The 25,202-nt window shown below is 44.9% G+C and overlaps 1 protein-coding gene across 1 annotated transcript; it reads right to left on the reverse strand.

Moving 5' to 3' along the window:
• Window positions 1-10,849: 10,849 nt before the first annotated feature.
• On the reverse strand, window positions 10,850-23,498 carry LOC132389959 (gastrula zinc finger protein XlCGF26.1-like). Its single transcript, XM_059962527.1, has 2 exons — window positions 23,420-23,498; window positions 10,850-18,230 (listed from the first exon to the last, which is right to left on the reverse strand). The coding sequence occupies exons 1-2, from the start codon at window positions 23,496-23,498 to the stop codon at window positions 16,981-16,983; spliced, it is 1,329 nt and encodes a 442-aa protein (XP_059818510.1). The 3' UTR covers window positions 10,850-16,980.
• Between the last annotated feature and the right edge of the window lie 1,704 nt (window positions 23,499-25,202).

Consider the following 25,202-nt stretch of genomic DNA (forward strand, 5'->3'; position numbering starts at 1 on the left):
AATCTCTCCAATCTCTCTGCGTAAGACAGCCCTGCCATCCCAGGAATCAACCTAGTGAATCTACGCTGCACTTCCTCAATTGCCAGAATGTCCTTCCTTAAACGTGGAGACCAAAACTGTACACAATATTCCAGGTGTGGTCTCACCAGGGCCCTGGACAAATGCAAAAGGACATCCTTGCTCTTGTATTCAATTCCCCTTGTAACAAAGGCCAACATTCCATTTGCCCTCTTCACTGCCTGTTGCACTTGCTCATTCACCTTCATTGACTGGTGAACTAGGACTCCTAGGTCTCTTTGCATTTCTCCCTTACCTAACTCTTCACCGTTCAGACAATACTCTGCCCTCTTGTTCCTGCTTCCAAAGTGGATAACTTCACATTTATTCACGTTGAATGACATCTGCCAAGTATCTGCCCACTCACTCAGCCTATCCAAGTCTCCCTGTATTCTCCTAACGTCCTCTTCGCATGTCACACTGCCACCCAGTTTAGTATCGTTAGCAAACATGCTGATATAGTTTTCAATGCCCTCATCTAAATCATTGACATAAATCGTAAAGAGCTGTGGTCCCAATACAGAGCCCTGTGGTACCCCACTAGTCTCCTCCAGCCAGTCTGAGAAACACCCATTCACTGCTACCCTTTGCTTTCTATCTGCCAACCAGATTTCTATCCATGTTGAAACCCTGCCCCCAATGCCATGAGCTCTGATTTTACTCACCAATCTCCTATGTGGCACCTTATCGAATGCCTTCTGAAAATCTAGGTACACAACATCTACTGGCTTACCCTCGTCTAACATCCTTGTTACACCCTCAAAAAACTCCAACAGATTAGTCAAGCATGATTTGCCCTTGGTAAATCCATGCTGGCTCGGCCTAATCCTATTTCTGCCATCTAGATGTGCCACTATTTCGTCCTTAATAATGGACTCAAGCATCTTCCCCACGACTGACGTTAGGCTAACAGGGCGAAAGTTCTCCGTTTTCTCCTTCCCTCCCTTCTTGAAAAGTGGGACAACATTAGCCACTCTCCAATCTTCAGGAACTGATCCTGAATCTAAGGAACATTGGAAAATGATTACCAATGCATCCGCAATTTCCTGAGCCACCTCTTTTAGAACCCTCGGATGCAGACCATCTGGACCCGGGGATTTATTAGCCTTCAGTCCTACCAGTCTACACATCACAGTTTCTTTCCTAATGTCAATCTGTCTCAATTCCTCTGATATCTTATGACCCTGGCCCATCCATTCATCTGGGAGATTGCTTGTGTCCTCCCTGGTGAAGACAGATCTAAAGTATGCATTAAATTCTGTTGCCATTTCCCTGTTTCCCATAACAATTACTCCCAATTCATTCTTCAAGGGGCCAACATTGTTCTTAACTATCTTCTTTCTCTTCACATAGCTAAAAAAGCTTTTGCTATCCCCATTTATATTCCTGGCTAGACTGAGCTCATACCTGATTTTTTCTCTCCGTATTGCTTTTTTAGTTAAGATCTGCTGTTCCTTAAAACTTTCCCAATCATCTGTATTCCCACTCATCTTAGCCCTGTCATACTTCTTTTTCTTTAATGCTATACAATCTCTGACTTCCTTTGTCAACCACTGTGGCCCCTTCCCCCTCTTTGAATCCTTCCTTCTCATTGGAATGAACTGCATTTGCATCTTTTGTATTCTGTCCAAGAATATCTGCCACTGCTGATCCACTGTCTTTCCTGCCAGGGCATCCGCCCATTTAACTTTGGCCAGCTCATCCCTCATGGCTCCGTAGTCTCCTTTATTTAATTGCAACACTGACACCTCTGATCTGCCCCTATCCCTCTCAAATTGTAGATGAAAACTTATCATGTTATGGTCACTACTTCCTAATGGCTCCTTTACTTCAAGATCACTTATCAATTCCTGTTCATTACACATCACCAAGTCCAAAATAGCCTCGTTCCTGGTTGGCTCAAGCACAAGCTGTTCCAAAAATACATCCCTTAGACACTCCACAAACTCCCTATCCTGGGGTCCAGCACCTACCTGATTCTCCCAGTCCACCTGCATGTTGAAATCTCCCATAACGACTGCATTACCTTTAGCACATGCCAATGTTAACTCCCTAATCAACTTGTACCCAATATCCACGCTACTGTTTGGGGGCCTGTACACAACACCCATTAGGGTCTTTTTACCCTTACTGTTCCTCAGCTCAATCCACACAGACTCTACTTCCCCTGTTCCCAAGTCACCTCTTGCTAAGGACTGAATCTCATTCCTCACCAACAGGGCCAGCCCACCCCCTCTTCCCATATTTCTGTCTCTACGATAGCACGTATACGCTGGTACACTCAATTCCCAGGCCTGATCCCCTTGCAGCCATGTCTCCGTTATCCCAAAAATATCGTAGTTCCCCATTTTCATCTGAGCTTCAAGCTCATCTGTCTTATTTCTGACACTACGCGCATTCAAGTATAGAATTCTTAGCCCATTCCTCCTCTCTTTGCTTAAAACACTGTCTACTGTACCTAACCCAGCTCCTTGAACTTCCATCGGGCAAATTGCACCCTGAATTTTGATGACCTTCTCAAGATCACCCAAACTTTGTACACATTTAACCCCATGCACCTTCTGACCAACCCTCTGGATCTGGATCCCTGCCCCCTACACATCTAGTTTAAACCCCCCCGAGCAGCACTGGCAAACACTCCTGCAAGAATGTTAGTACCCCTCCGGTTCAGATGTAGACCATCCCTTCGAAACAGATCCCAATGTCCCTGAAACAAAGACCAATTATCCAAAAACCTGAACCCTTCCTTCCTGCACCATGCTCTCAGCCTCGTATTAATGTGCATAATCATTCTATTCTTCGCCTCACTCGCACGTGGCTCAGGTAGCAATCCCGAGATTTTCACCCTGGAGGTCCTGCCTTTCAGCTTCACTCCTAACTCCCTGAACTCTCTAAGCAGGACCCCCTCACTCACCTTACCTACATCATTGGTCCCTACATGGACCACTACATCTGGGTTCATGCCCTCACTCTCAAGAATAGCCTGCACCCGATCTGAGATGTCCCGGACCCTGGCACCAGGGAGGCAACATACCATCCGAGACTCCCGATCTGCCCCACAAAATCTCCTATCTGTCCCCCTAACTATAGAATCCCCTAAAGCTATCGCTCTCTTCTCTTCCTTCCTCCCCTTTCTAGTTGAGGGTTCAACCTCTGTGCCAGAGACAGGACCACTACAACTCATTCCTGGTAGGTCATCCCCATCAACAGTATCCAGTACGGTATACTTATTGTTAATGGCAATGGCCGCAGGGGTGCTCTGCTCTCTCTGCCTGCTCCCCCTGCCTCTCTGGACCGTCACCCATCTGTCTACTTCTTGGTTTTTTGGTGTGACTACCTCCTGATAACTCCTATCTATCTCTGCCTCCACCTCCCGAATGATCCGTAGTTCATCCAGCTCCTGCTCCAACTCCCTAACTCGGTCTGATAGGAGCTGCAGCTGGACGCACCTTTTGCAGGTGTGGTCATCAGGGACAACTGTGTTGACCCTGACTTCCCACATACTGCATACGGAGCACACCACTGCTCTGACTGTCTCCCCCATTACCTGAACTGGATTAATAGAATAAGTCTAAAAAGCACCTAGCGACCTTACCTTCTTCCCCTCAGCGAGCAATCACACAGGCTTACCGAAGTCCCCTTACGCCGAAGGCCACTTAGCCAAAGCCCTGAACTCTGCTTCCACGGACTCCGCTGCCCGCTCTGAAAAGAAGTCCTGCCTTTTAAAGTGCGCGCTCGACGCTGACGTCACTCGCGCCTGCGCAGTTCCCCCTCCTCCACAGGTATTGACCAGGTAGGCTTAAATCCTACCTGCACGGTCGAATTCTCTGAGCTCCCAGGTGAATCACAAGCTGTAACTTGCTCCCGATTCAAATGACAGAACAGTCGATGTGGCTGCATTAATTATGCTCAGGCTTTTCATCAGCTCCCCAAAGTGGACTCATTCAGAAAGTCAGAAGGCATTGGATCGAGGGAAACCTGACTGCGTTGATTCAGAATTGGCTTCCTATCCGAAAGCAGATGATGTAGTAGACCGAGTGAATTCTGGCTGGAAGACAAAGGATATCCGTGTTCCGCACGGAGAGTCGAAACTTCGGTACAATTTACAAGTCTATTGCGAGTTCGCAGTTACAGTGCTCCAAGAAATAGAGCTGAGGAAATAATCGATTTAATCTGATCACACAGCAGCACCAGGATAATTAATGGAATTTGGACTGACGATGTAAGCAAATCGCTGAGCGATTGACTGCACCTGCTCGTTTTCTAAACTGACCTGTCATTTACATATTACAGGGCAAATGCAACAATGAGTTTACAACATGATTTCCAGTGAAGCCCTAGAACTTAAAACCAGCATTTCAAAGTGTTCAGCAGCAGGTTCTGGTGCTTATTAAAAGAACCTCCCTTCCAAAACGTCAATTCCAAATTCGCAATTCAAGTACACACCAATTTATCTGAATGCCAATTTACCACTGAATCGTGGTTTTATCATATCGGGTGTAGATACGCTCATATGTCGATCCATTTAACCCTGAATCCACATGGCAGGTGTGGAATCCGTGTCTCCCTCTGAAATCAATAATAATTGAAATACACAAATCTACACAACTGAAAACGCAGTGAAGGCAAAGCAAATATCCGGGCTCACTCTTGACTTCCCTGAAAACCATCGCAGGCAATTGGGGAATACAAAATAAACAATTTCCAAAGCTTCCATCTTCTCATGTCACAACCATTCAAGAACACTATCAACGACTTTCTAGATTGGTCAGTGCTGTGACACAGTGAAGTTCTAACCCAGACAGACAGTCAGACACCGATAGGGATCCATTGCACAGGAACAGGGTCTTCAACCCGTCAGGCCACTGAGGAATTACTTAAACTGCCTACTGCCATCGACTGAACCCGGACCGTGGCCATCCATTCCCCAGTACTTATCCAATCATTTCGTAAGCATTGGCATTGGAATCTCAATCACTGTTTGCGTTGGCGACACTGTCTACCCTCTGACCACCCTCTGGGTGAAGAAGTTTCCCCTAATGTTTCCGTTAAACCATTCGCCCAAGATTTCTAGTTGTATTCTCACCGAACATCAGTGGAGAAAGCCCGCTTGCATTTACACTCTCCATCCACCTCATAGTGTTGTACACCTCTATGAAATCTCCCCTCGGTCCCCTACCCGGTCGGGAATAAAGTGCTAACATATGTAACCTTTCCTTTTAATTGAAAACATTCAGTCCCGGCAATAGCCGCGTAATTTTTTCTGCATTCTTTCAGCCCTTCTAGTCCATGCCGACCAGTTTTTGTTGTTACTGCCTGGTTCCAGCTACCAGCACCAGAGCCTCCATACACCTCCCATCCACGTCTCACCCAGATTCCTCTTTGGTGTCTCAATAAAACCCACATCCTCCACTTCCTCTGGCAGCTCATTCCACACTCTCACCAACCTCTGTGTGAAGAATTCCCCTTCAGATTCCCCGAAAATAATTCACTTTCACCCTGTACGTATGTCCATTGTCAGGGTGAGAGGGGGGAAAGGGCAGAGAGGGAAGACAGTAAGGGGAGGGGGTGGTCGAGCGTGGAGAGGGAAACAGAGTGGAGAGGTTATACTTAATATCATTCAGAAAAATTAATTGTTTGAACTTGTGGCAAACCTACTCTCCATACCCTGTACATTCTCAACCAAATTACTGATCTCGATGACAAGTAGCAGTGGTTGATGTTCAAAGTAAATGTTATTATCAGAGTACATAAATGTCACCACATACAACCAGGAGACTGCTTTTCCTGCAGGAGCACTTAGCAAATCTATAGAATAGTAACAGGATCAATGAAAGATCAAGTGGAGCATAGAATTCAACAAACTGCAAATGCAAATATAGTTAAGTATCAATGAATAATGAGAGCAATGTGGTGTAACCCTGGGGAACCTCACTGGGCCCGGGCCTCGAGTCCAATAAACAGCCTCCCACCATCACTCTCTGCTTCCTACCATCAAGACATCTCTGCATCCAGTGAGCCAGCTCTCCCTGGATCCCGTGTGATCTGACTTTCCACAGCAACTTACCATGTGAACCGTATGAAAGAACTCACTGATGCCCAAATAGGCCACGATCCTGGGACAGAGGTGTCACCGATCAGAGGGCATGGATTTAAGCAGAGGATGAAGAGGTTTAGAGGGATCTGAGGAAGAGACTTTTCACTCAGAGGGTAGCTGAAATCTGGAATACACTGCCCGAGGTGGTGGTGAAGGCAGGTCCCTTCACAACATTTGAAGAGGATGAGCATTGAAACTGCCGAGATACAGTCGGCTGTGAACCAAGTGCTGATAAATGGGACCAGTGTAGACAGTGAGTGGATGGTCAGAACAGGTATGGCCGGCCAAAGGCCTGTTTCCGTGCTGTGTGATCCACCACTCTGGACATGGGAAATTAACGATGGTGGCACCGCAAGGCATTGATTTCAAAACTCCACACCCCTCTCCAACCTGAAATAAACCAGACTGAACCCCTTTGTCACCACTGTGAGTATCGGTTTCTGTCAAGGTAACATACAAGTTGATCACTTTTGCTGAACAACTGGCAATTGATGAAGTTTCTTCCATTAATGTTGCTGCCTTACAGCAAAACTAACCCTCTCACTGTGTCAGAATCAGTGATTACATCTGGCCCCAAACACTGTGATTTCATCCCTGCACGTTATAACTGGAACCATCTCACTGAGGGTCTGATGGAAACATGTGATCACATCTCCCCTGCTTCTGTCATTTCAAATACCCTCAGAATGGTTTTCTGATTCAGTCTGAAGGTTATGGTACATTCAGCTCGTCGTCAGACCTGACAAACCGTGTCTTCCCACAGCTGGTTCCACCTGTTGGTGAGTCCTCTTTCCTCCACCTCCAGGGAAGCTGCATCTCCACACAAACTCCTCACTTGAGACGACTGTCTGTACCCGTGACACAGGAAATCACATCACTGTCACTCTCCTGATACCGTGTCTGACCTGCTCACCTCCGGGTATCCTCCCTCAACAAGCTTCTTCCTCAGTCACCGTCTGTGAGATTATATAAAAACACAATTACTGTAAAACGATCTATCAGACAGCTCCTGTACCTCTCCACCCCGGACGATGGTTTCCCTATTAAAACTCTCTCCTCAGCTCTTCCCTATTCCCTTTCCCTTTGAAAACTACAGATATGCCAGCTGATCCGAATCCACTGTGAGGACATTTATATCTCACAGGAGGATGCAGAAACCCGTGTCGTTCTCTGATACAGAGGTCAGTGACACCCCACCGCCATCCCAATCTGCACCAACAGCCCATGACGGTGACAGCTCTTCCAGACACTGGGGCTTTGTAACAAACACAATGTTAACAGCAAGATTAGACAGCGATTCATTTGAAGAGAGAATTGCTGCTTCCTGAAAGGACACGCGAGCGTCCGATACAACGGAGCAGATCCTCCCCTGTTTACAACTTCATTTGACCCGGGTCACGGAACTTCTGATCATCCCACTTTCTCACAACAGCAAACCCACCCCCCATCCCCCCCCCCTCCCCGATTATGGTCCACATAATCTCTACCCACACACACACACACACACAGACAGATCCCCTTCACCCTAAACCCCTCCTAATCTGGGAGCACAACTAACAGATCTCACAGCCCGGGCTCGGGCGCAAAGCTAAAACCAGGGCTGCAGGACCGGAGAGCCCGGAGCCTCCAGCCGTCCGGCAGAGCTCGTTCCCGGCACTTCTCATAGAAACATTGAAAACCTACAGCACAGTACAGGCCCTTCGGCCTATCACGTTGAAATTCCACGCCAACCGGCCCCGATTTCTACCCCACCACCCGGATCAAGAAGAGCGGGATCCCAATCATCAAACCCCAAAACCCACCCCTCCGCACAAAAGGGAACAATAACATCGACCCCCGATGAAAAGAGAACAACTCTAACCCGCACAACTGCGGAGGAGCCGGTGTCACCAGTGTGGAGGCGGCCGCATCGGGGACAGCGGACACAATGGGCAACCCCGGAGGATTCACAGGTGAACTGTCGCCTCACCTGGAAGGATGTTTGGAGAGAGTTCGGCCGTCCGGCCCTTTCACTGTGACACCCCGAACTCCACATCAAATCCGTCCAAACGAATCTGGGTGAACTTGAATGACCAATAAATATAATTCCTCTCAGCGATCAGCTGTCTGAGTGATTCCCTGACTCTGAGAGGAAGGGGTATCTATGGTCCACACTGTCAGGGTGTTGAGTTTACCAGGAGACAAAGACTGCAGGGACGGGGGGTTTTCACACTGTGTGTGGACCCCGCTGGCAATTCTGGTGTTGTGACCCGAATCGAGACAAACACCACGCTGCCCACTCCACCAACAACACGGCACAGCCGGACACATAACAGGGGACTTTACATCCCACAACACTGGATTCAGTGATGAAACCCGTCATTAATGTTGTTGTCCCACTGAAAAGTCCATTAAGGTGCTTTTAAATGCCAGCGCTCTCACACAGGTGACGTCACACAGCTCCTCCACCCACGCGCCTGACGTCACCCATGGACTCCTCACACCGGGATCTGTCCTCACGTGCGCGGTGTCTTACGTCACCCACGCGCTGCTGTGCTCGAGCTTTATCGGTTGAACGGCTGGGCTAATAATCACGTGACCAGCCCCTTTTCCCCACCGCTGTCAACAGAGAATGCAGGTGCTGCGCTATTCCAATTGGTGCGAAGCGATGTCAATCACCGGTTACAACCAGTCGCGGAGGCGGACAGGCCGAGTGGGCGTTACCCCGCTGAGTCCGTCTCCCGCTCAAGCGCTGACCGCCTCATCAGAGCGGAGAAAACCTCAAAGTAAATGTCCGCTTTCTGATTTATTTCCATTTCCCTCCGAGGGCAGTTGGGGCGTTTGTGAAGCGTCCCCTGCGGCCGGAGTCTGATGTATCGCTGAGAGGTAGGAGGAGACCGTTCGGCCCGTCGGTTTGATGCTGGTTCTCCGGGGAGGGAGGGATTTTATTGAAAGGATGAAGATGGTGTGAGAGGAGTCGGACTGGATGTTTGTCCCAGTGGGGACAGGAGGGGCTCATCTGGGGAAATGTCTGAACCCACGGTAGTGCCGAGCAGAGGGATTCACCACATGGGGGGCAAACACCGGCAGACTGTTGCCCTGCAAGCGGGACCAATGGTCCGGGCAAAGTGACAATTATTTGTACTTTGTTGAGATTGTACCTGGAATATGGTGTAAAATCCCGCTCCCCAAACTAACACGGGTTATACAGACCGAAGAACAAACTGCCGGAGGAACTCAGTGGGTCGGGCAGCATCTGTGGAGGGAAATGTACCGTCAACATTTCGGTCCGAGACCCTCCGTCTGGACTGAGAGTGGACGGGAAATAGTCAGAGAAAAGAGGTGAGGGGTGGGGATGGGGCAAGAGCTGGGGAGTGAGAGGTGGATCCAGGTGAGGGGGGAGGTGGGAAGGTGACAAAAATGACAGAGAGTGGGAGGTGAGTGGTTGGGGCAACACGGGGCTGCAGAAGATTGAATTTAATTCATAGAGGATGAACAAAGAGGTTAGAGAGTATTTGTTATATAGAGTGCAATGAAGATTCACCAGACTGATCCCTGGGGTGGTGGGGTCATCATATGAAGAAAGATCAAATGTGATAACCCTTTCATTTAGAGCACCGAGGACTGAGACACATTGTTACCGGTTGAACCAGGGATCCCAGTCTCTGAAAAGGGGATGGACTGCCCGGGTCTGAGATGAGGGGAAATGTCTCCATTCCGAGGGTGGTGAATGTCTGTAAATCCCCACCACAGAGGGCGGTGAAGAGTCAGTGATCGTTCTCACATAAATCAGAGGCTGGCAGATGTGAGGAGACCAAAGGCATCGAGGAAATGAGGATCGGGCAGAAACACGTGGCTGAGATGGGACAGCAGCCGCCATCTTGCTGATGGTAAGAGGGGCTGAATGGCCTCCTGCTGTTTCTCACTTGTTGTTTCAGTGTTCCTGCCCAGCAAGGCTACGGAGGAATGTAAATACAAATTAGTGTTTATAAACACAGAACTGATTTAAATGAAATGTGAACATTTCATGTTTTGGTTTGAAATACGTTTTGGACCTGGATGGGAATTGAGCCGGTGACTCTGTGACCTGGAGGTGGAGGGTCAGGGATCGGGGAAGATATGGTGTGGAAAAATAATCTTGTATCTGGGGTAGATATGGAATAATCTGGGGAATGCGGCGGATGGGTCGGGCAGCGTGTGAGGGGCGAGGAGCAGAGTCACCAGTTCAGGAGGGAGACCCTCCACCCGTCACCTGATCCCGGTTCCTGTTCACGTTTTTCTGCAGATCTGCAGCATCTGCGGGTCACTGTTCTATGTGTACGTGTAGCTTCATCTTTCCCCATTCAGACAAGGCAGTGAGATCCGGATCTGTCACGTCCTCTCGTTGTGGCTGGACAATGTTTTTTTTCTCTGCAATAGTTTCTGCATGTTTCATTCACTGTTTTGAGATGCTGAAGTGCTGCCAATGTTTCTGGGTGTCTGACCCGTTTATGTGAGAATTTAGCCATTTGTATTTATCTGAGCTTCTCATAAATGTGTAAAGTTTAGTTCAGCTTCACTTCAGAATTTCCAAAGCAACACCCAGTCAGTCAAATTGCTCCACACAATTAAAATAGCTTATTACATTTTTTTTCTATTTTTGTACTATATATATAAGTATATTCTTATTTTAAATTACAATTGTTAAAATCTATTGTTATGAATTAGGTTCTACTGCTGCCACAGGGACAACAAATTTCATGTCATATGCCGGTGCTATTAAACCTGATTCTGATATTGATATGGGAGACCCATCACCAGTCACCAGTTCCCAGTTACCGCAGATCGTAATGTGAGATTGAATCCTTTTCCATATATTTGCTTTCCTCAGAAATGACAACAGTTCAGTTTCCTACTTTGGTTCCAGATCAGAAGCTCAGTCTGTCTAATATTTCCACACAAATGGGGAATTTGTTTATCATCATCATGTACTGAGCTACAGTGAAAATCTTACCTGATGTACCATCCACACAGATGGATACATTCCAACAGTACATTGAGCTGACATACAACAAAATAATCACTGTAACAAAGCATTGTGGCTGCAGAGAAAGTGCAGTGCAGATAGACATATGGTGCAGGGTCACATCGAGTTACATTGTGAGGTCAAGTCCATTTTATCATTCATTTGGCTTATAGACACAGACAGGAAGCCATCCTTCAGCCTGGTGTTACACACTGTAAGGCTTTTGTATCTCTTCCCCGATGGGAGAGCGGGTTTGCAGCGAGAATGTCCAGGTTGTGAGGTTCTTTTCCGAGGGAGGGGAAGTGTAGGAAGAGTCCATGGAGGGGAGGCTTATTTCTCTGATGTTCTCTGCAGTTCCTTGCAGTCAAGGGCAGAGCAGTAGCCATACAAAGGCGTGAAGTATCGACAAGGAGCTCAGAGACATCGGCCTTCACCCTGCCTTGTGTAGCTGGATCCTGGACTTCCTGTCAGATCGCCGGCAGGTGGTAAGAGTGGGCTCCATCTCCTCTGTCTCTCTGACCCTCAGCAAACATAACCCACAGGGTTGTCTCTGTGGCCCTGTCCTTTACTCTCTGTGCACCCATGACTTGTGTTGCCACCCACAGCTCCAATCTGCTAATTAAATTTGCTGTCAGCACTACATTGATTGGCCTAATCTCAAATACTGATAACAATCGATCAAATGCATCCTGACAGGGCTCTGTCCAAACAAACATTTCACTCTTCTTCAGGAGATTGGTCAGAGGAAGAGCGATAGCAGCAGAGTTCTTACGAAAATATCCATCCATTCCCAGAAACCTTCTAAGAGCCTTCTCAGCAGTCAGAATAGGAACTGGAGAAATTGCCTGGACTTTTTCCCGAACAGGAGCCAACTTGCATTGACCTACAACATAGCCAAGACAGGTCATACTGGCATGGCCATATTCACTCTTAGCCAAGTTAACTGTAAGGCTGGCCTGGGAAAGCCTGTCAAACAGCTTTTCTACTGCAGAGATATGCTCTTCCGAAGTGCCACTCCCTGTGACTAAGTCATCAATATAGGCATCTGTGTGTTCTAATCCTCGAATTACAGAATCAAACTTTCTCTGGAATGTTCCTGGATTATTTTTCCTTCCAAAAGGTAAAACATTGTATTCACACAAACCAAATGGTGTCACAAATGCAGAAATTTCTCTACCTCTGTCCATCAATGGAACACATCAATATGCTTTCAAAAGATCAATCTTCAGCTTTTCCAACCTTATTGATGCAATCATCGATCCTAGGGATAGGATAGGCATCTGTTTTTGTTACTGCATTTACCTTCCTATAATAAGTGCAAAATCTAACACTACCATCAGGTTTGGGCACAATAACACAGGGTGAGCAATCCGCTGCTAAAGGACTAATAATACCATTTTCCAGTATATATTCAATTCCCTGCTCAGGCAATTTACACTTTTCTGCATTCATGCAATATGGGTGTTGTTTAATTGGTTTGGCTTGACCATTATCTACGTCATGTACTGCAACCGTGGTTTGCTTGGGAACAACGGGAAATACAACTTTAAACTCCAGAATTAATTCCTTCAGCTGTTGTTGTTGCTTTGGCTGCAGGTGAGCCAACTTGTTATCAATGTTTTCCAGAACAACCGAGTTCATTAGCCTAACTGGGACCACGTTTGGCTTGTGAAAATTCTCAGACGAGTCAATTGTTTCATTCGCAGGTTTGCCAGATTCATATGTTTTGACAACAACACTCACAGATGGTGCCTGCTGGTCAAAATAAGGCTTTATCATATTTATGTGTACCACCTGTGTTAGTTTACATTGGTCGGGTGTTTTAATAACACAATTCAGATCATTAATTTGAGAGACTATTTTATACGGTCCATTGAGATTCGCCTGAGGTGGATTTGTCAACATTCTTCAACATAAGGTAAGCACCTTATCCCCCACCTGGTATTTTCTTTCGCAAGCCCTCCTATCAAACCAACACTTCACTTTGTTTTGAGAAATCTTTAAGTTTTGTCTCGCTAGACCTCAGGTGTGGAGTAGTTTATCTTTGATCTTCAAAACATAGTCTAACAAGTTAACATGTACATCCCCATTAATCCACTGTTCCTTTAACAAGGTCAAAGTTCCCCTCACTCTACAACCAAATACAAGCTCAAATTGAGTAAATCCCCTAGTGTTTCCTGTACTGACTCTCTTACTGCAAACAAAAGCAAATGTATTCCTTCATTCCAGTCTTTTCCATTTTCAACACAATATGTCTCAATCATGGTTTTGAGGGCAGAAAGAAATCTTTCCAAAGCCCCTTGTGATTCTGGATGGTATGCAGATGATGTAATTTGTTTAGTTCCCAGTTAATAAACTACCTGCTGGAATAATCTAGATGTAAAATTACTTCCTTGATCAGACTGGATTTTTTTAGGCAAGCCAAGTAAAGTAAAAAACTTGGTAAGAGCCTTTGCCACAGTTTTAGCTTTATTATTTCTGAGAGGTATTGCCTCTGGGAATCTGGATGCAGTACACATAACAGTTAGTAGATACGGATGGCCAGCTTTAGTCTTTGGCAAAGGGCCAACACAATCCACTTTAAATTTTGAAGAGGACACACCGAATGCAGGTTTAGACTGCAGTGGGGCCACTGGGGTGACCTGATTAGGTTTACCCACAACTTAACAAGTGTGACAGGTTCTGCGAAAGGTCACAACATCTGTCCCCAAATTAGGCCAGTAACATTTTTTGATAATCTTGTTTAGTTTGATTCACTCCAAAATGTCAACGTAAGGGTATAGTGTGGGCCAAAGTTAAAATTTCAGTCCTATAAACTTTAGGAACTACAACCTGGTGAACAATTTCCCATTCCTCACTCGCTGGAATAGCAGGTGGCCTCCACTTCCTCATTAACACTCCATCCTTGACATAATACCCTACTGGCACTTTCTTAATCTCATCATTTGAGAGAGGTGTTTCTTTTAAAGCTTCAATCTCAGGGTCTCGGTTCCCTGCTGCTATAAACTCCTTCCTAGACAGAGATAAATCTTTCTCGTCAGACTTACTATCTGAATCCTGTTGAAACAATGAAGGCAGAGAAGTCCCTGACAAGTCATCATAACCGGAATCCAGATTTTGGCTATCATGGGGATCAGAATCATGCTGCACAGAACCGTCTGCGTCGGCAGACATTTTAGCCATACTTCGAGTTACTGCGCAGGAAGGATAAATGTTAAAATCCATCTGTGGGTCGTCAGTGGTTGGCTTAGTTGTTAACTGCACTGCAGGAACAACTTTACCATCTGCCAGGTCATTCCCGAACAGCAAAGTAACATCTTCCACCGGTAAACTGGAGCATAATCCGATCTCAACAGGTCCCGAAACCAACCCTGACAGTAAAGTTACCTTGTACAACAGCACGGAAATCATGCTGCCGCGAATGCCTTTAATAAGATTTACCTCAGCAGTGTCAGTCTCATCACCAAACTTTAGAACGCTGTCTAACGTACAGACAGACAGAGATACTTTATTGATCCCAAGGGAAATTGGGTTTGGTTACAGCCACACCAACCAAGAATAGTGAAGAAATATAGCAATATAAAACCATAAATAATTAAATAATAATAAGTTAATTATGCAAGCGGAAATAAGTCCAGGACCAGCCTATTGGCTCTGGGTGTCTGACACTCCGAGGGAGGAGTTGTAAAGTTTGATGGCCACAGGTAAGAATGACTTCTTATGATGCTGTGTTACATCTCGGTAGAATGAGTCTCTGGCTGAATGTCCTCCTGTGTCTAACCAGTACATTATGGAGTGGATGGGAGTCATTGTCCAAGATGGCATGCAACTTGGACAGCATCCTCTTTTCAGACACCACCGTCAGAGAGCCCAGTTCCACCCCCACAACATCACTGGCCTTATGAATGAGTTTGTTGATTCTGCTGGAGTCTGCTACCTTAGCTTGCTGCCCCAGTACACAACAGCAAATATTATAGCACTGGCCACCACAGCCTCCTAGAATGAGTGACTGAGAAGCCCCAGTAAATTGGACAGCATCCTCTTTTCAGAATTTTCACTGGTACCGATTCATTTACTAATACAATCCCATCTGACATCAAATGTTCGAACCCTTCTTAACTCAGGCAGACCTCTCAGACCTTAACTGAGCCTCAACAGAATGTTCAGAACCCTCTGGGTTTATAGAAGCTTCAACACAGGCATTTGGGACTGCCTCATTTACCTTTTTATTCTTCAGGACAGAACAATTATCCATCACATAACCAGCTTTCCTACAACAGTAACAAGTAGGACCAGAATATTTCTCCATCAATTGCTTCCCTTCATCCTTACTCTTATCACTAGTCCAAACTTTAATTTCTGGTTTGCACTGGTGATTCCTGCTATTCTTTTGGAAGCTCTTATTCGGGGTAAACTTAACCTTATGAGTTAAAGCAAACTCATCTGCTAATCTAGCAGACTCCTGCAAAGTGGCAGCATCCTTTTCATCTAAATATCTCTTTATGTCATCAGGGACGCACCTTTCGAATTCTTCAATTAAAACCAACTCCTTCTATTTGTAAAATCATCACTTATATTTTTATACGTGCATCAGTGGTCAAAACACACAGACTTCTGAGAAGCAAATGCCAGATAAGTCTGATTCACAAATTTCCTTCAATTTCCAAATTTTTTCCTGTATGATTCTGGGACCAAATCGTAAGCTTTGAGCACAGCCTGTCTCACTATGTCATAATCAGCTGCTTCATCAACTATCAAAGCAGAATAGGCCATGGCCTCCTCTACTCTACTGTCAAGATGAAGCCACACTCAGTTTGGAGGAACAACACCCTATCTATCGGCTGGGTAGCCTCCAACCTGATGGCATGAATATTGACTTTTCTAACTTACGTTAACACCACTCCTCACCTTCTCACCCCATCCGTGATATATTTAGATTTTTTGTTCCCTCTTTTTCTAACCATCACTCTGCCTGTTCTCCAACTCCCTCTGGTGCTCCCCTCCCCCTTTCTTTCTCCCGAAGCCTCCCATCCCATGATGCTGTCCCTTCTCCAGTTTTGTATCCCTTTTGCCAATCACATTTCCAGCTCTCAGCTTCACCCCACCCGCTCTGGTCTTCTATCTTTCACATTTCCCCCTCACCCTCCTACTTTCAAATCTCTTCCTATCTTTCCTTTCAGGTAGTCCTGACGAAGGGACTCGGCCTGAAACAACGACAGTGCTTCTCTCTATAGATGCTGCCTGGCCTGCTGTGTTCCACCGGCATTTTGTGTGTTGCCCAAACTATTGAGCTCGGGGGAATCAAGGCTTAGAATCTTGAGATGGTAAAGTAGGAAACTTCACTTCATCCACAGAATAGGTGATGAGAGAGATATTTGTAATCCAGGGTAAATGTTGAGAGAATGCAATTATGTCAAATTCCTCAGGTTCCACAGTGGTAAAATGAGAGAACAGTTGCTGTAGATTTTATCTGTCATCATTCCAAAATCTCACATACTAATTATCACCCAAAGTGACTTGTCACAAGGGGTATCATCTTCAAGTGAATTACCACACCACACCCAGGCAAGGGTTAACACATCAGCAGTCTTCACAGGATCCCCAAATCAGAGCCACTCCTATGGATCAAACAAGGTGAATCGATGATTAATCCACCCTTGTGGGCATAGGAAAGTTCCAAACGGTGTCCCTTGGCCATTAGTTCCCTGGTTTCGATTCTTTCCATTTTACCTCCTTCATCTCTGACTCTGGGTGTCTGTGTCCTCGGTTAAAACGAAACAAGCTGCAAGTCAGACTGAATCACCTTAATCTCTCTCTTAAAATAGCCTTCAGCAAACGAAACCTAGGGATTCATTACAACGGCCACTCCATTGTGAACTGACTGGTGTGCCAGTAGTTGGGATGACTGAGTGAATGCTATCCCACATTCTGAGCAGGTGAACGGCTTCTCCTCAGTGTGAACACGCTGATGTCTCTGTAGGCTGGATAAATAAATGAATCCCTTCCCACAGTCTAAGCAGGTGAACGGCTTCTCCCCAGTGTGAACTCGCTGGTGACTCTGTAGGGTGGATGACTGAGTGAATCCTTTCCCACAGACTGAGCAGCTGAACGGCTTCTCCCCAGTGTGAATTTGCAGATGTCTCTGTAGGCTGGATAAATGAGTGAATCTCTTCCTACAGACTGAGCAGGTGAATGGCCTCTCCCCAGTGTGAACTCGCTGGTGATTCTGTAGGGTGGATGACTGAGTGAATCCCTTCCCACAGACTGAGCAGGTGAACGGCTTCTCCCCAGTGTGAATTTGCTGGTGTCTCTGTAGGGTGGATGAATCAGTGAGTCTCTTCCCACAGACTGAGCAGGTGAATGGCTTCTCCCCAGTGTGAACCCGCTGGTGTCTCTGTAGGGTGGATGACTGAGTGAATCTCTTCCCACACTCTGAGCACGGGAACGGTTTCTCCCCAGTGTGAACTCGCTGGTGACTCTGCAGGGTGGATAACTGAGTGAATCTCTTACCACATACTGAGCAGGTGAATGGCTTCTCCCCAGTGTGAACTTGCTGATGTCTCTGTAGGGTGGATAACTCAGTGAATCCTTTCCCACATTCAGAGCAGGAGAACGGCCTCTCCCCAGTGTGAACTCGCTGATGACTTTGTAGGTTGGATAACTCAGTGAATCTCTTCCCACATTCTGAGCAGGTGAATGGCTTCTCCCCAGTGTGAACTCGCTGATGACTCTGTAGGTTGGATAACTCAGTGAATCTCTTCCCACATTCTGAGCAGGAGAACGGCCTCTCCCCAGTGTGAACTCGCTGATGACTCTGGAGGTGGGATAACCGAGTGAATCTCTTCTCACAGACTGAGCAGGTGAATGGCCTCTCCCCAGTGTGAACTCGCTGATGTACCAGTAGAGTGGACGACTCAGTGAATCCCTTCCCACATTCTGAGCAGGTGAATGGCTTCTCCCCAGTGTGAACTCGCTGATGTTTCCATAGGGTGGAAGAGTGAGTGAATCTCTTCTCACAGACTGAGCAGGTGTACAACCGCTCACCTGTGTGAACTCGCTGGTGAGCCATTAGGTCAGATGACTGAGTGAATCCTTTCCCAGGAGTTCAACAGATGACTAACCTCCGCCAGTGTGGTATGAACTGACTGGTGTGTCCACAGGTGGGAAGACCAACTGAATCCTTTCTCACACACGCAGAACAGATGAATGGCCTTGGCCAATGTGAACTTGTTGATGTACCTTCAATTGTGATAACTGAGTGAATCCACTCCCACTGTCTGAGCAGGTGAACGGCCTTTCTCCTGTGTAAAATGACGGTTGGTCAAATGAGGAATGGTCGATTGAATCCCTTGCTCCACTTCTTAAATATCGGGACAGAGACAACAAAACTGGCGTGTCGTGTTTGAGCTGCCTGCAGACAAATTCCTTCTCATTCTTAACCTGTAAAAAGATTTACAAAATCCATCAATGGGTTTAGGACAACATTACAGATGAGATCACTTGGTTTGATTTGTATCACACTGTTACAGTGAGGTTCTACTCAAGTTGGACAGAGAAATCATCTCCTGACTGCGCAGAGTGCTGGTATCTGGAATGACCATCAATCTCTCCGATGCTCTTCCTGTCTCTATAAGAATGGGGCTTTTCTGCCGTCTCCAATCTGTGACCTGGCTCAGTCTGACTCTCTCCATTGGTATTATTCCCTGTTCCTGCTGAGCAGCATGGGTGCCTGGCCCCACAGTAACTGAAACCGTCTCACACAAACAGTCTTTCTTGACGTGCAGCTAGGATCTTCTTTTATGTATTATTAACTTAAAGTGCCACAATTTTAAAGCCATATAAAAAATTCCTGCCGAAATGAATGGTTGGTTCACACAGCTGTTAAAAGATCTTAGAGTGAATGTTCGTAATATTTCAGGTTATTGTAGAAAAGTACAACACAGAAACAGGCCCTTTGGGCCATCTAGTTTGTGCTAAACTATTTAAATTGCCCAGTCCCATACCCCTACCATCCGAGTTCCTATACAAACCTCCTAAATATTGAAATTGAGCTCACATGCCCCACTCATGATGGCTGTTCATTCCACATCCAAATGACCATCTGTGTGAAGAAATTTCCCCTCATGTTCCCCTTAACATTTCACGTTTCACGCTTAACCCATGGCCTCTGGTTGTAGTCCCACACGATTTCAGTGGTAAAAGCCAGCTTGAATTTACACCTTCCCTTTAGCTGAAAATACTCAACAGGCGCTTTCTAAATGGTCATCTATGTCGATGTCATTGATAGGTCGAATAAATGGGCAATTAATATGCGAATATTACTTTTTCAACTTATGATACAGATGACCAAGATCGCCCTTCATGGTTACATTTGGAGGAAAACTCAGTAATGGGGTTTTCGTCAGCTTCGCTATTAGGAGCTCCTCTTCAGTTTTCATTCTCCAGTATAGGTAGACAAGCTCTAAACCGTATTGTTAAACATACTTTAAAAATATGGTTTCAGTTTTGTAGATTTTTTAATTAAATGGTTCTTTACTTCCTAGTAATATTTATTCTAGTTTCTTTTTTAAACCATCAACTTTCGATAAGGCTTTTTAAATATGGAAAATTAAGGGAATTAAAACTTTTTTAGATTTGTTTTTACAAGACTGCTTTGTGTCCTTCTCACAGTAAATGGATAAATATGATATCTCTAATACAAATTTTTTCAGGTATTTACAGGTTAGGAATTTCTTACATGATTTTTTTACCGAATTACCCGTTGGCCTGCTCTTCAAATTTGGCTTACGTTATTTTTCAGTTTAAATCTTTTCAAAAATGATTAATAGCTATCATTTATAAACAGTTAATGAATGGTCGCATGTCGCCTAATGACAGGGTTCAACGTACCTGGGAAGTAGAACTTCAACATTCACTTTCAGATAATCAATGGAGTAAGATTTATTATTTAATCAATAGTTCATCTGTCTGCTCACGCCATATCTTAATTCAGTTTAAGATAGTTCATATGTCCGAAGATAAATTGGCGCATATATTTCCGAATATAAGCCCTATTTGTGACAGATGTAACACAGAAATGGCTACTTTAACTCATATGTTTTGGTCATGTGTAAGTTTAAATAATTTTTGGAGGGATGTGTTTGGAATATTATCTAAAGTTATAGATATGGATGTTCAAACTAATCCACTTACAGCAATTTTTGGGATTATTCCAGAGGAAGCAAGCAAAGTGTCTGCTTCCACCAAACATGTGATAGCTTTTTCAACTTTACTGGCTAGGGGAGCTATTTTGCTACATTGGAAAGAATCTAACCCACCTACTGTTTTCTATTGGCTCTCCTCCCTTATGTCATGTCTAAGCTTGGAAAAATTAGAAGCCAGACACTTGATACATCCTTTAATTTTGAACAAGTCTGGCGACCTTTTATTCCATATTTTCACATGATTTGATTTATATGTGTCTGTCTGTCTATCTATCTATTTGGGAGAATTCCTTATCCCTGAAGGTTCGGAGATGACTGGAAGGATGTGTTTTTGTTCTCTCTCTCTGTTTTCTTTAATTTTATCCTCAATTGGACTGCCCAATCTTTCTTTTTCTTTCCTTTTTTTTCTCTTCTTTTTTTTTGTTTGTTTTTGTTTCATTGTAGTTTGTGGGGTTTTACCCTTATCAATAAAATCTCCAATCTTTTTTTTATGATTATTATGAGGAGTTGTAGTTTTTTTTTTACCATTGTATATATAATAGCATAATATTTTACTTATTTGATTTTGATATTACATACTTTTTGTTTTTACTATTGCTGTTTATATGTCTTTTACATTATCTACTTGTTAAACTCCTCTTCCGATTTGTATATTCTTTATTTGGAAATCAATAAAAAAAGATTGAAAAATGAATTTACAACATCTATGCCCCTCTTTCACAATCAAACCTCCCCTCAATCTTCGACATTCCAAGGAATAAAGTCCTGAGAAGATGAACTGATCTCCAAAAGTCATAAAGTTAAAGATGAAACATTCTTTTCAACATTTTAAGCAAGATTAGTGTATTATTATTGTTTTTACAATTTCAGAGTGGAAAAAAAGGAAAGGAGCACCATGCAAAAGGTAGGGAACGCCAAGACATTGGAGCTCTCAGATAACTTTTACCAAGTTCTCAGACCTTAATTAGCTTGTTAGAGGTATGGCTTGTTCACAGTCTTTATTAGGAAAAGCCAGATGTTGCAAATTTCAAAGCTTTATAAATACCCTGACTCCACAAACCTCGTCCCAACAATCAGAGCCATGGGCTCCTCTAAGCCCCTGCCTAGCACTCTGAAAATTAAAATACATGATGCCCACGAAGCAGGAGAAGGCTATAAGAAGGCAGCAAAGAGTTTTCAGGTAGCCCTTTCCTTAGTTCGTAATGTAATTAAGAAATGGCAGTTAACAGGAACGGTGGAGGTCAAATTGAGGTCTAGAAGACCAAGAAATCCTTCTGAGAGAACTGCTCGTAGGATTGCTAGAAAGGGAAATCAAAACCCCCGTTTGACGGCAAAAGACCTTCAGGAATATTTAGCAGACTCTGGAGTGGTGGTGCACTGTTCTACTGTGCAGAGACACCTACACAAATATGACTTTCATGGAAGAAACATCAGAAGAAAACCTTTCCTGTGTCATCACAACAAAATTCAGCATCAGATATTTGCAAAGGAACATCTAAACATGCATTTTGGAAACAAGCCCTCTGGACTGATGAAGTTAAAAAAAGAACTGTTTGGCTGCAATGAGCAAAGGTATGTTTGGAGAAAAAAGGGTGCAGAATTTCATAAAAAGAACACCTCTCTAACTGTTAAGCATGGGGGTGGATTGACCATGCTTTGGGCTTGTGTTGCAGCCAGTGGCATGGGGGAACATTCTATTGGTAGAGGGAAGAATGAATTCCATTCAATACCAGCAAATTCTGGAAGCAAACATCACACCATCTGTAAAAAAGCTGAAGATTAAAAGAGGATGGCTTCTACAACAGGATAATGATCCTAAATGCACCTCAAAATCCACAATGGACTACCTCAGGAAGCGCAAGCTGAACGTTTTGCCATGGACCTCACAGTTCCCTGAGCTAAACATCATAAAAATCTGTGGATAGACCTCAAAAGAGCAGTGCCTGCAAGACGGCCCAAGGATCTCATAGAACGAGAAGTCTTTTGCAAGGAAGAATGGGCAAGAATCCCCAAACAAGAATTGAAAGACTCTTAGCTGGCTACAGAAAGCATTTAGAAGCTGCGATACTTGCTAAAGGGGTTGCTACTAAGTACTGACCATGCAGGGTGCCCAAACTTTTGCTTCAGGCCCTTTTCCTTTCTAATTATTTTGAAACTGTAAATGATGGATACAAAAGAGTAATCTTGCTTAATTAAAGAATGTGTCATCTTTAACTTTCTGCCTTTTGGAAATCAGGTCATTGTTTTACTCGCTTAGCTATTCGCAGGAACAGAATGGTGCCCAAATTTTTGCATGTCACTGTATGCAAGTTTCTTGCTAAATGATGCATTAAAAAGTCGGACTTCCAAATATCACTCCTCTTCTTCCCACTTGCAAATTCTCCAGCAACTTCTGCATCACCACAATACACACAAGTAACACCAGTTTCTGTATTGTACATAAATATTACCACTGAACCCTCCCTCAAGTGATGAACTTGGTGATGAAAATGCCAATGGATATGAAGGGAAGGGCAGTCGTCTGTCTCATTGGAGTCTGGCACATTTGTGATGTGAAAGCTACTTGTTGACAAGGGCAAAGTTAAAGTTGTTTGATATCATTATGTACCCAGACAGAATAGGTCAAAACATATCCTCACGTGTAGAAAACTCCAGAACAAGCAACACACACACAAAATGCTGGAGGAACTCAGCAGGCCGGGCAGCATCTATGGGAAAGAGTACTAATGCTGAGTTCCTCCGGCATTTTGTGTGAAATTCCTCCGGATTTCCAGCAACTGCAGGTTTTCTCTTGCTGCGGTTGGAGGCAGAACAAAGGTGATTTTCTCAGCAGCTGATAGAAAGATTTTGTTCTCTTTTTCCGAATTCCTAATCCTTGCATTCAGTTAGCTAGAGCTCAGCTCTGTCTGTGAGATCTATCTGCTCCCGTTCCCTGATTAGCCGGAAGCTCCCCGGGGCCCGCGTACGGATCGTGGGGCTGAGAGAGAGGAAAAAGACCTGGCCTGTGCTGAGTTTGCGGACCACAGTCTCCGGCTCTCACAGCAATTGTAACTCAATTAGAGTCGAAAAAGCGCTTACCTTTCCGATCCTCCCGACATTTTGTATACTTCGCGCATGCGTAGTTATCGGAGACGGCAGCAACTCTGCGCCTGCGCATTTGATCGGTGCTTCAAACGACAGCGAAATTTTAAACGCGCGACTTTATGGGTAATCATGGTGCCATTCAAAATTTATGCAAGCACTGGTTCCACGTCCATATCTCATTTTTTTTTGTGTGTGTAGAAAACTCAGCAGCTTTCTTAACGCAGAAAGCGGCTCCCATAAACGATACACTCACAATCAATAGGCATTTCGTGTATCAAATGCCAAAGTACAATACTCTTACAAATGCAGATGTGAAACAAGAGATTCTGCAGTTGCTGGAAATACAGAGACGCACACACACAAAATGCTGAAGAAGCACTGCAGTTCTGGCAGCAACTAAGCAGAGGAGTACACAGTCTGGACATGCTAAAGGGGTTCGGATTAAATGCTGCCCATTTATTCCCCTCCACATTTGCTGCCTGATCTGCTGATTACCTGCAATGTTTTGTAGAAATTAACCATCTTGTTTTTCAATTAACCAGTTTCCAAATGTTTCTCATCTTTCATTCATAGCCACATCCTGCTGGTCTGGTTCCTCTTCCTCCTCCTGCTTGTAACCTCCAGACCCCATCTCATTCCAGAGCCCCAAAGCCCTGACTCAGGCTGGCAACACTTTGGTTTCTGACTCTGGTCCATCGAAGATTCACTCGCCAGTCTGCTGTCAGGCTTTAGAGGTGCATTGCAACAACCCGGCTGTCTGAGGCACAGTCCTTTGAAATTGGTGAAAATGACACAAACTTTGAAAAGAGCAGGGAAAAAGGTGTTTAACCACCTTAGTCCAGAGCCCTGGGGAAGGTCAAATACTCAGCGAGCTCATCGTGTTAATTAGCCTGGGGAAAATCATGCAGGAAATTCATGCAGGTGTATAAGAGGCATAAGGTGTATAAGAGGCATTGATCGTGTGAAAAGTCAGAGGCTTTTTTTCCCCGGGGCTGATATGGCTAACACGTGGGGGGCATAGTTAAGGTGCTTGGAAGTAGTTCAAGGCGGATGTCAGAGATATATCTTTTATACAGATAACGGTGGCTGTGTGGACTGCACTGCCAGCGACGGCGGTAGAGACGGGTAGAATAGAGTCCTTTAAGAGAATCTTAGATAGGTACATGGAGCTTAGGAAAATAGAGGGTTCTGTGGTAGGGTAATTCCAGGCGTTTTCTAGAGTAGGTTACATTGTCAGAACAACATTGTGGGCCGAAGGGTCTGTAATTTGCTGCAGATTTCTCTGATTCTAAGAAATTCAAGTGAAGTATCTTCTCCCACGGAGCGGTGACAAGTTGCAACAAGGAGAGTGAGAGAAAAGTTTTAAAACACTGATATGGAACAGAAAACTGGGCAGGGACCAGCTAGACTGAGTGGCCTCTCCAGTGTACATTGTGAGTTTGGCATTGACAGTAAGTACCTGCAACATGGGATTTGATACATAATTGATTTATCTTTCACAGATCCAAAATATTAAACACCAGTCAAATTTATGGCTATCATAAGCAGAACAGACTCCTCCGATGCTCAGTGACCGTGGTTCAGTCCTGGGTGCGATGAGCAGCCGCAAGAACTGCAGAATCTGACAGTGACAGTCCCTCATGAACCTGCAGCTGCCTTCAGTCACCGTGATGGTTAAACATTTAACACGGAGCTGATTTGAACTTCCTCCCTGATATGAAGTTGCTGGTGTTGCAGCATCTGGGATGATTGAGTAAAACTCTTTGCTCACTCCGGA

The sequence above is a fragment of the Hypanus sabinus genome, unplaced genomic scaffold (genome assembly GCF_030144855.1).
Source record: "Hypanus sabinus isolate sHypSab1 unplaced genomic scaffold, sHypSab1.hap1 scaffold_721, whole genome shotgun sequence".
NCBI lineage: Eukaryota > Metazoa > Chordata > Chondrichthyes > Myliobatiformes > Dasyatidae > Hypanus > Hypanus sabinus.

Bases quoted from the DNA above. Each gene is read 5' to 3' on its own strand.
- LOC132389959 (XM_059962527.1), bottom strand. From the start codon at position 23,498: ATGCGCAGGCGCAGAGTTGCTGCCGTCTCCGATAACTACGCATGCGCG. The intron at 18,231-23,419 runs GTAAGCGCTTTT...CTCCTGGGAAAG, and splicing joins ATGTCGGGAGGATCGGAAAG to GATTCACTCAGTCATCTGAC.